The sequence below is a fragment of the Salvelinus alpinus genome, chromosome 16 (genome assembly GCF_045679555.1).
Source record: "Salvelinus alpinus chromosome 16, SLU_Salpinus.1, whole genome shotgun sequence".
In the NCBI taxonomy this organism is placed as follows: domain Eukaryota; kingdom Metazoa; phylum Chordata; class Actinopteri; order Salmoniformes; family Salmonidae; genus Salvelinus; species Salvelinus alpinus.
In genome coordinates, this window is record NC_092101.1 from 27,919,012 (window position 1) to 27,930,812 (window position 11,801).

An 11,801-nucleotide genomic window follows, 5' to 3' on the forward strand; every position below is an offset into this window, starting at 1 on the left:
TTTGCTGCCAAATTGGGCTACTTTCAAAACGATGTCGCGGGTCAAACTGTATTGATCGCGGGTTGCGGGTTTTTGGGCTACTTCTAAATTGCACCGCGGCCGCCATGGCATTTTTCTTTAAAATATTTCACTGTTACCTGCTGCTGCTTACTATCAGGTAGTAAGGCAGCCTGTTGCTGAGTGTGTGAGTGGTGGGGAGGGGGCGGAAGGGTGTGTGTATGTTGAGACTGAGCGCCGCAGCAGGCAGGAGTCACATGAGCAGCACGCACGCATTTAAACTTTTTACCAGTTGTAGGTAGGCTATTTGGATTGTCATTATGGAGATACATATGCCCAACCCTTTTTCCATAAAACATATTAACGCGCTATGAACTGATGCGCATCAAGAAATAAGGCGACAATGCACAGAAAAAAACGACTTTAGGCGCTCTACAGTGCATTAGATAAAGTCGTTCGGAGATGGTTTAAACTGCATTCTTTTGTCGACTTTTCTTATGGAAAACCACATCAAGTAAAGGGTTTTACGTATGCTCCGTTCTTTGGTCTCGAGTGCTGCGCGATTGGAAATTTTAAATGGAAGATTTGAAACTCACTTGCATGCTTCTGACATGGGGAAAAGTACACAATGAAACTGACATTGAATGTGGAGTGATACTCCACATACCACTGGAGTCGTTGCAAATCCATTGTGCCACTTGTGTAGCCTACCTGAGCTGGCAAACTGATTTAATAAATAGTCTATAACTTCAGTTTATTGTTGTTGTAGCCTTATGTTATTTAAAACAACAACAAAAACACTGGCTATTGACAAGCATAGGCCTATTCAGTTCATATCCATATTATTAATATACGATTTAGTGATTGAAATTAAGACCCCATCCTCAGTAGCCTCTTCCAACAGGCTATGGGGCAACAGAAGCACTTCTTACCTCGAAATCGCCTCGCTATTCATGTTATATACATTAGTCTGTCAATATGAACGAAGCAAGCTGCTAAATCGTTCATCTTACATCTTGCCTAAGCGAATGTAGGTTTTCAGGGGCTATAGGCTACCTGCAATTAGCATAACTAAACCAAATGTAATTACAATCATAAAATCTGATTTTAGTAGGCCTAGCCTATGCCTATTGAAATGACAAGTCAATATCACTAATAGGCCATTTATAACGGTTTGTAGTCTTAACATCTGGCACATAATAACGGCACAATCACCAGAAAATTGTTTTAACATTATTTTGAAGTTCGTCTAAGTGCTTCTTGCACAGAGATTTCGAGATGATCTGTCCAACTTTCATCCCTCACTCTCCTGTTCGATTTATCTATAGTTATGCACATGCGCATAAGGGATTTATTTACAATCATAGCAGTCAAACTAGTTAAATCAACATCCATTGATGGAACATGATCTGGCGACATATTGAAATTCCTTTATTAGTCACGGTTAGCTCGCAATAATTAGACCTATTATTTTTATGGAAAACCAAATTTAGCTTCTTACGCCGTTACAAATGACTTTGATATTCCTTCATACTTTGCTCGATAACGTTATGGAAAAAGGGTCCATTGGCTTTATGTGCAACTCGTCTTGTTGCAGCAAAAACAATGTGGGCTCGTTTTTAGGGTTTGTGGACGGGTTTTGAGTAGTCATGGGAGAGAAGTCTTCGCTATACCTGGCAACCCTGGCAGGGCGGTTCCGGACGTGCTCTTCCGAATGTGCAGTTTCGGACATGCGATATCAGCTTCTTGACATCATCATCATGATGCTGGAGATAATAAACAGGAAAATAGACTACAGAGAACTCTCGTCTTACAAAGTTGAATAACAGTAAATTATATATCAACCCCACGGAAAATCCCTAGTTAGTTGCAGTAGGAGTGCGTGAGTCAAATCACTGGGGAAGACAAGCAAGAATAAAAAGCCATATTACAGCCAATGGGTTGTGATAATGGTGTTGTTTGCTCTATAACCTGTTAGTTCATATGGCTTGCGACCATGTTATATAGGCCTAAGGCCGATACAATAAGAAGACGCTGGCAGAATAATTCACACATTTGTTTCTTCACAAAACCGGAGAGCAACCTCTGTTGGGTGAAGTGCACAAAGCGTATTGCATGTAACAAACAGTTACATGACTTACAGCATGGTCAGGTAAGTTAATGTTCCTGACATTTTCAGACCACTAAACAACTATTGATTTAAAACCATGGAGAGTTACCGCAAGTCACAAAGAAAACAGGAGCTGCCTCCACTATTCCAGCACCATTTCAACTTCAACATTTCAACATCATCAAATCACCTCTGCTTAGTCTAATACAGTGACAACTAAAATATACTAAAAACAATTTAGGCCAATCAACTTAAGCTAAATATGATGTGGCTGTCCATGGTTCTGATTTGTGTGTTTGTGCGTGCGTGTTAGTGCAAGTAGAAAAACATGTTGACTCACCCTATTTGTCGAGAAATGCCAATGCCATCCTCATATCTTTCATTTTGACAAAATGGTCTATCACTCTGTCATAAAGTTCAAGCTTTTATTTTATGTTGACCTGCTACCTGGCTAAAATGCTTGTTTGCTAGCCTAACTTCATTTCATGGTCATCGTTAGCTAGTTAACATTAGCCTTCTACATCTAGCTACATATTGAACTTCCATACTCTCCAACTAGGGGCACAATGTATGAATTTATGGTTGGATCAGAATCGCCTTTATAGTCATTGGCCAGTACGGAGAATTAACCAAAACCACAAGTACAAATCCCTATCTCCATGGTTATTTAGAGAAGGAACCATTTTAGCTAGCTAGCAACCGGAGGACAACAACACAACGAGATGCAACAATTCAAGTTGTTTCTGTCAATGAAGTATGCTCTCAATGCAATGTGATTAACACTTTTTTTTTGGTGTGCCAAGACCATTCATAGTTGAGCTCACTCAGTTTAGCTCAATGCTGATTGGCTTTTATTATTTATTTTTTATCAAGGGAGGCCAAATGCTTGCTGGCTTCCCTTGCATTCAATGCTACTGGTGGCAACAATGTCATTCTCTTTTAGACCAGACAGCATCAGATAGATTGCCAACAGAGACAGAGGGGTGCTGAATGAAAATTATGAGACACAGAGAGATGAAAGATACATTATTTCATGTTTTTTGGGGAAGTCTGGCTTTATCAGGAATCAAGGTAAGACCCAAGTGCAGACTGTGTGACGTAACAATTATTATTTTAACAGCAGGGGCAGGCAAACAACAGGACGGCAGGTAGGCAGGGGTCGATAATCCAGAGTAGAGGCCAAGGAACAGGACGGCAGGTAGGCTCAGGTCAGGCAGAGGTCGGTAATCCAGAGTAGAGGCCAAGGAACAGGACGGCAGGTAGGCTCAGGTCAGGCAGAGGTCGGTAATCCAGAGGTGGAGCAAAGGTACAGGACGGCAGGTAGGCTCAGGTCAGGCAGAGGTCGGTAATCCAGAGGTGGAGCAAAGGTACAGGACGGCAGGCAGGGTCAGGTCAGGCAGAGGTCAGGCGGGCGGGTACAGGGTCAGGACAGGCAAGGGTCAAAAACCAGGAGGACGAGAAAAGAGAAACTGGAACAAGCAGGAGCTGAGACACAAAACGCTGGTAGGCTTGAACAAACAAGACGAACTGGCAACAGAAAGACAGAAAACACAGGTAGAAATACACAGGGGATAATGGGGAAGATGGGCAACATCTGGAGGGGGGGTGGAGACAAGCACAAGGACAGGTGAAACAGATCAGGGCATGACAGGCTTCCCTTGGCATCCACAAATACATGCCACTGGTTAGTTGAGCATGCATAGGCTACAGACTTAATATACACCAGTGGCTACAGACTTAATATACCCCAGTGGCTACAGACTTAATATACCCCAGTGGCTACAGACTTAATATACCCCAGTGGCTACAGACTTAATATACCCCAGTGGCTACAGACTTAATATACCCCAGTGGCTACAGACTTATTATACCCCAGTGGCTACAGACTTAATATACCCCAGTGGCTACAGACTTAATATACCCCAGTGGCTACAGACTTAATATACCCCAGTGGCTACAGACTTAATATACCCCAGTGGCTACAGACTTAATATACCCCAGTGGCTACAGAGCATGAAGTCTATTCTACAATTGTTCTGCAGGGACTCCTCAACTTCAAACTGCAAAATGCACATCAACCCTAGTTTTATGTTCAAGAGAGGAGTTTAACCAGCAATATATCTTTCAATAAAATTATTTCAGTATAATTTCTGATCGGTGTTTCCTGTATGGCGAAATACCCTAGCATTTTATGAGAGCAAAGATCATTTACTGATAATGCGTTATTGTATGTCTTGTATTCATGAGCTAACAAGGAAGCTTCACTCTGAGTCTGTATTACATTTCATATGCTTCTGCATGTTCTTCTTCCTAAATAGATTTGCAATCAGCTAATTTGTTGTTAATAGCCAGCAATCAGCTGGAAGAGTAGAGCTGCCCTCCACAGGCAGACCAAGTGTAATGTGGGAACCCATGTTTCTCATGAACAATCAATGATTCAATTTGAACCTAAGATGTGCTTGACAAAAACCTTCACTGGTGAAAAGTTAACCACATTATAGGTAATGTATCCAGGGCAGTGTGAATGGTTAATCATGACAGTTTCCCTGAATTGTAAAAGTGTAATGTTACATTAGGTCTACCTTCATCTTTGTTATGTTACCTTAGTACTGTAGAAGCTGATGTGACACTGATGTGTCCCCCAAATGGCACCCTATTCCCTATAGGGCTCTGGTCAAAAGTAGACCACTATGTATGGAATAGAATGCCATTTGGGACAGAATCACTGATACTCGTAATAAAGGTATTATTAACTGTAAACACCCAGAAGAGAAGTGTCAGCTATCTTCCTTGACCTCCGTGTGACCCGTGGTGGAGCATAAGTCTGAAGGTGTCAGCTCTCCAGGTTGGGAAAAGTACTAAAGATATGTTCAGAGGTGCTGGATGTACTGTATTATCAATTATTGTCAATTACATTATTTTGTCTGGCCAAATACCCCTTAGGCTCTACCCTTGTTGAGGGATCTGAATTTGATCACTCGGTTGTCGCTGAGAATTTTCCTGTGCCGCATGATTTACATAAATTCACTGAAAACCTGCAATAACACACGGTTATATTAACAGTATTGCACTTTTCAAGTAGCCTCATTTTGGCCAGCTAATAGCCTAACTACTGATCAAGCAACATTACATCAGCTGAAAAGTGTGACTGGATTAAACGTTAAAATCCTGTTGCTGCATGATTATTGTGCTGCAACAATACTGGTCATTTTAAGATCCCATCTGTACAGTAAAGCAGGCCCACTGGGTAAACAAAAGAAGACTGGGCCTGTGTGTTTATCTTCCCGAGGTCTGCCTCCCTCTCACATTATCAAACCTCTTCCAATTCTCTGAGGCTTGGACAAATAGTGCTGACACTGCTGCGCACGCACTGCTGTTCTCACAAACATGCTGCTCTTTGGGCAGGCCATCTGTACTGTTGGTGACAACTGTTATAGGGCTGTTACATTTTTAAAGGTGGGCAGGGAGGGTTTTAGCTAGCAGCTGTGTGTGTCATAGTTCAACCAATAAACCCTGGTAGTGGCCACCCCAAGGTCTGTTTGATTCCATTGTTGGCCTGCTCCTTCAACTTTAATGTCTGACCACTGGGACTTTGACTGAGCCAGCAGCACAGCAGACTCTTTCTTAGTTCTGTTCTTATCCTCAGGAGGGGATGTTGGTGTGGATCCTGTTTCTGCTCTGCCAGGTGGTGGCACCTGCTCTGGCACAAGACCTCTGCCAGCGCGGTGAGTGACTCAGAGTAGCTAGGTTTATAAGACGCTCACATCCTCATAGTTGGAATTACTTGGTGTTTGTTTTCTTTTCTTTAGTTTGTAAGTATTGCAATTTGTACAATACCAGTTTATTGCTTCCCTGAATGTTTGTTTCAGCTAATATTCCAATATTTTAATGTAGGGAGAAAGAAAGTTTAATATGTCAGCTGATCAGAGTCTTGAGGAAGAAGGTACTGGTTGTGAGTGTTTACATGACTTCAAATGGTCTACACAGGATGTTGTTATCTTGTCTGCATTAAATTTGGCTAGTTTAACAGCAGCGAGTGCCTGAGTGGGCAGAGGGCGAACACGCAGTAAATATTAAAATACTTTATGGTTTGTGGTACAGATAGTGTCCTTCATACTGTCCTGATAAAGAACTGTGAGACTAGATGAGCAGGGTGTCCTATTCACGGTTTGTTTCGTTGGTGTCCTGTTTTTTGTTATTGTACTGTTTGTTTCATTGGTGTCCTGTTTTTTTGTTATTATACAGTTTGTATAAACTGATGTGACTCAAGTCAACATCTTCGTGACTTATTAGACTAGACTATTGTATGCTAATGTTTCATGATGTCTAAAACATTGAGCATACAATATTTGAGGTAGGGGAGAGAGATAAAAAAAAACTGTTATTCTCTCTGTAGATGCTCCAAATGGCTACAAAGTGCGCATCAGCCTCAAAACTGCTCTGGGAGAGGATGCTGTGAGTACTATGCTTAACAAAAGATACAGCAGATTATTAAATTATTTTCAGAAATGTTCTCTGAAATCAGTGATATGCTATAAAATACAGAAGGGGGTCCTATCGATCAAGAGCTTTGAAATGCTATTCATTTATTATTTTCAACACAGAAAAATGTGTTTGAATATTGTGATTGGTGATGAGATTATACTTTTTTTGTCTGCAGTATGAATGGAATCAGAGTGAAATGTTCTTTTTCCGAGCTACTATGGCCTTTGCCATGAGGAGGCACTTCCAAATGGAAACATACAAGTAAGAATATCTACAGTGCCCGAAAAATGTCTGACACATTATTTAATCAGTCGCTGTTTGAACTCAATACAAAGCACATGCTACAGTACATCAGCATGTAGTACATTATAAATTGGGTTGTTTGAGCCCTGAATGCTGATTGGCTGACAGCCGTGGTATATCAGACCGTATACCACAAGTATGACAAAACTTTTATTTTTACTGCTCTAATTAAGTTGGTGAGCAGTTTATAATAGTAATAAAGGTTTATTTCCAGCCTTCCTGTGAGCATGTTTTATGACTTCTGTTTAAGTCAATAAAATAGTCTTCCTGGTGTGTTGTGTAATGCTGTCAACATGGCATTTCTGGCATTATGATGTTTGTGGGACTTTTCCAGTGTCGACAACATTATCCTGTGTGTTCAGACTTCGAGGGTGTCCTTCTGGTTTGTGGTGACATCACCAGACAACGCCACCATGCTTATTCCTAAGGCAGATGTGGAGAAAGCTGTGAGGTAATGCTCTGGTCTACTTTAAAAGAAAATGTACTGGTCTACACCTGTAGATAAACTAAAGTAAGAAAATGAACATAAGCATCCACCTGAATACCTGATAAAACAGAAAATAGATATGCTTACAATGTGAAACACAAGGCAAGCGGTATTTAGACAGATTCAAGTACAGTTTGAGATAACAGACCTGTAAAAGAAGAGATGTACTATCTGGACCTAAATTAACCCCTTCTATAACCAACAGGATGTCAAGGCATCGCATCAACAATGCCTTCCTCCTGTCAGATAGGACCCTGGAGTTTCTGGGCATCCACCCTACACTAGCAGCGCCAGTCAACCCTGACACCCCTCCCTGGCTCATCGTGTTTGGAGTGGTCATCGGTGCTGTGTGTGCTGGAATCATTGCCCTGCTCGTATCCTCTCTGCTTCAAAAGAGACGGTGAGTCTACCCTTTGACAATACTTCAGTCTTTCTGTTCATAATGAAATGTTTGGTTATTTAACTGGTGTTGATGGTTCATCTTGATCTAGGAAAGAGAAAGGGATGACAGAGGATGGGCAGGATGAAGAGGACATGCAGGTGAAAGGAGTGGAGAATGGCATCAACCTGGATGGCACCTACAATAGAGGATTCACAGATGATGATCGCTTTACAAAGCTGTAAGGGCTTTTCCGGTACAATGCTGCCAAGTAAGCACTCCAAAGACACTTTTATGCTCTGTGTCTACAGTTTCAAACTGCAGCGGGTATGAGATTTGGTAAAACAGACTCTAGCCACTAGTTAAATAAATAAGTGAAAAGAACAGTAAGACATTTCCCACTGGGCACAGACGTCAGTTCAACTAATGTGAATTTAATGTGAAAACAAAAAATGTCACCATGACATTGGATTTAGGTTACAAGTTTGGTGAAAAAAAATACAAAATTCCCTTATGTTGATGACTTTTTGTAAATCCAATCAGTTTTCCACATTGATTTAACTTCATCACATTGAATTTTTGTGGAAATGATGTGGAAACAACGTTGATTCAAGCAGTTTTTGCCCAGTGGGTTCAATCCAATTGTAACTGTATAAAAAGGTGTAATGCATATTTGTTTATACTCAATGAATGAATACACATTATCTCAGTGGTAGTTTATAAATCATGCACAAGATTACAGGTTGGGTTTCCTTTTTACTTTATTTTTGTGGTAGGCTATATGGCGAATATCACTTTTCAGTTACAGTTGAAGTCGGAAGTTTACATACACCTCAGCCAAAAACATTTAAACTCTGTTTTTCACAATTCCTGACATTTAATCCTAGTAAAAATTCCCTTTCTTAGGTCAGTTTGGATCACCACTTTATTTTAAGAATGTGAAATGTCAGAATTATAGTAGAGAGAATTATTTATTTCAGCTTTTATTTCTTTCATCACATTCCCAGTGGGTCAGAAGTTTACATACACTCAATTAGTATTTGGTAGCATTGCCTTTAAATAGTTTAACTTGGGTCAAACGATTCGGGTGGCCTTCCACAAGCTTCCCACAGTAAGGTGGGTGAATTTTGGCCCATTTCTCTTGACAGAGCTGGTGTAACTGAGTCAGGTTTGTAGGCCTCCTTCCTCGCACACACTTTTTCAGTTCTGCCCACCAATATTCTATAGGATTGAGGTCAGTGCTTTGTGATGGACATTCCAATACCTTGACTTTGTTGTCCTGAAGCCATTTTGCCACAACTTTGGAAGTATGCTTGGGGTCATTATCTATTTGGAAGACCCATTTGCGACCAAGCTTTAACTTCCTGACTGATGTCTTGAGATGTTGCTTCAATATGTCCACATAATTTTCCTACCTCATGATGCCATCTATTTTGTGAAGTGCACTAGACCCTCCTGCAGGAAAGCACCCCCACAACATGATGCTGCCAACCCTGTGCTTCACGGTTGGGATGGTGTTCTTTGGCTTGCAAGTCTCCCCCTTTTTCCTCCAAACATAACGATGGTCATTATGGCCAAACAGTTATATTGTTGTTTCATCAGACCAGAGGACATTTCTCCAAAAAGTATGATCTTTGTCCCCATGTGCATTTGCAAACTGTAGTCTGGCTTTGTTATGGTGGTTTTGGAGCAGTGGCTTCTTCCTTGCTGAGCGGCCTTTCAGGTTTTGTCGATAAAGGACTCGTTTTTACTGTGGATATAGATACTTTGTACCTGTTTCATCCATCATCTTCACAGGGTCCCTTGCTGTTGTTTTGGGATTGATTTGCACTTTTCGCACCAAAGTACATTCATCTCTAGGGGACAGAACGCGTCTGCTTCCTGAGCAGTATGACTGCTGCGTGGTCCAATGGTGTTTCTACTGGGGCGGCAGGTAGCCTAGTGGTTAGAGCATTGGACTAGTAACCGAAATGGTTGCAAGATCAAATCCCCGAACTGACAATGTAAAAATCTGTTGTTCTGCCCCTTAACAAGGCAGTTAACCCACTGTTCCTAGGCTGTCATTGAAATAAGAATTTGTTCTTATCTGGCTTGCCTAGGTAAAATAAATACTTGCATACTATTGTTTGTACAGATGAACGTGGTACCTTCAGGCGTTTGGAAATTTCTCCCAAGGATGAACCAGATGTTTGGAGGTCTACAATGTTTTTTCTGAGGTCTTGGCTGATTTCTTATGATTTTCCAATAATGTCAAGCAAAGAGGCACTGAGTTTGAAGGCAGGTCTTGAAATACATCCACAGGTACACCTGTGACTCAAATTATGTCAATTAGCCTATCAGAAGCTTCTAAAGCCATGACATCATTTTATGGAATTTTCCAAGCTGTTTAAAGGCACAGTCAACTTAGTGCATGTAAACTTCTGAACCACTGGAATTCTGATACAGTGAATAATAAGTGAAATAATCTGTCTGTAAACAATTGTTGAAAAAATAACTTGTGTCATGCACAAAGTAGATGTCCTAACCAACTTGCCAAAACTATAGTTTGTTAACAAGAAATTTGTGGAGTGGTTGAAAAACACATTAATGACTCCAACCTAAGTGTATGTAAACTTCCAACTTCAACTGTACAGTATGTGTTAAGCATTTCTGCAAACCAAGTAGGTGACAATGGTCTACAATTTTAATATTGTCAAAACTGTGAAATTATAGAAAGAATCCATAAGCATGTTCATTTAGAGATCATGAATGCTTCTTCTGAGTGATCGCAGATCTGAAAATAATCTAAATGTAGCAACAGTTCAATAAATGTATTTGAGAGGGAGGAAAACCCCATGATAATTGATTTAACTAAGAAATGCATGTAGTTAAGTGTTAAACGCCTATTAATGTTTTTTACTGCTTGTTTTGCACAATGTGAAACACTGGAGAAGAACACGTGAACAGATTGGTTTAAACTTTAAACAGGTTTTATAGTGGATCTTCTTGTAGTTTGACATAATGGCCATTTTGATATTACTGTAGATTGTTAAATTATTGAAAAATATACAAATTGTGTGAATCAGAGGATATGCAAACCATCTGTGATTTAGATGTCTCCCTCTTTCCTATAGTGGAACCTCTGGTCTGTTGAGATTAAAGCCAATTAAACTTTATTAAGGACTTGAGCTTCCAATTGGCTCATTTATCCCCCTCTGTTACTATTCCCCAGGTCGATGGTGTAAATGAGAATGAGTTCAGTCAATTTACCTGGGGGGAAAAAAGTGTTACCTCTATTCAGCTACAGCATACGACGAAAGATTATGGACATATGATGCAACACACATTCAGTCAATGCCTGCAATTACACATGCATAAGGGATAGATGTGGGGTCAGCTTAACAATGATTAAAATGTTACACCCTGTCCCAACCCAGTTCCTCAGTAATATTTAAATGGCTAAATGGGCGCATACCTGGTTGACCGGGGTGCCGGCGGTGGAAGTCGGCGATGAGGGCTGGGTACAGGATGTCTCTAGCGGGGACCCAGCACCTCTCCTCCGGGCCATAACCCTCCCTGTCAACCAGGTACTGGAAACCCCTTCCCCATGGTCGAACACTCAGGAGACGTCTCACTGTGTACGCCAGATGACCATCGATGACACGGGGAGGATGGGTGGGCCAGGAAACAGAAGACAATGGGCTGTGAGGAACAGGTTTAACACAGGGCACATGAAAGATGGGTTGTATATGAAGGGTACGGGGCAGCAGAAGACAAACAGCATTGTTGAGATGGGAAACAGGCCAATAAACTGGGGGGAGAGTTTGTGGGATTCCACCCGGAGGGGCAGATCTCGGGTGGATAGCCATACCTTCTGCCCGAGTGTAACGGCTTTCTTCTTCCTCCTCTGATGAGGAGTAGTAGGAAGGATCGGAGGACCAAAATGCAGCGTGGTATGTATCCATAATGTCTTTTAATGAGAATGAATACGACAAAATACAAAACGAACAAAGTGAAACCTGGTGCGGGGGGCTGCCACTGGAGGGCTGGTGCGTGGAGAT

General features: G+C 41.2%; 1 protein-coding gene across 2 annotated transcripts; it reads left to right on the forward strand.

Moving 5' to 3' along the window:
• Nucleotides 1-1,578: 1,578 nt before the first annotated feature.
• LOC139541304 (collectrin-like) lies at nt 1,579-10,923 on the forward strand. 2 transcript variants are annotated; one of them, XM_071345811.1, is made up of 7 exons: nt 1,579-2,149; nt 5,754-5,832; nt 6,504-6,562; nt 6,768-6,853; nt 7,230-7,346; nt 7,588-7,782; nt 7,874-10,923. In XM_071345811.1, exons 1-7 carry the CDS (start codon nt 1,994-1,996, stop codon nt 8,004-8,006), a joined length of 825 nt encoding a protein of 274 aa, XP_071201912.1. In that variant the 5' UTR covers nt 1,579-1,993; the 3' UTR covers nt 8,007-10,923. The 2 variants fall into 2 exon arrangements, with proteins under 2 accessions (XP_071201912.1, XP_071201913.1); XM_071345812.1 differs by lacking the exon at nt 1,579-2,149 and adding an exon at nt 5,523-5,640.
• Nucleotides 10,924-11,801: the final 878 nt, after the last annotated feature.

What these genes read in the sequence shown, in the direction of transcription:
- LOC139541304 (XM_071345811.1), top strand. Translation starts at nt 1,994, where the DNA reads ATGTTATATAGGCCTAAGGCCGATACAATAAGAAGACGCTGGCAGAAT. An exon ending in ACAAGACCTCTGCCAGCGCG is followed by an intron (nt 5,833 to 6,503) that starts GTGAGTGACTCA and finishes TTCTCTCTGTAG; the next exon opens with ATGCTCCAAATGGCTACAAA. An exon ending in GATGTGGAGAAAGCTGTGAG is followed by an intron (nt 7,347 to 7,587) that starts GTAATGCTCTGG and finishes TATAACCAACAG; the next exon opens with GATGTCAAGGCATCGCATCA.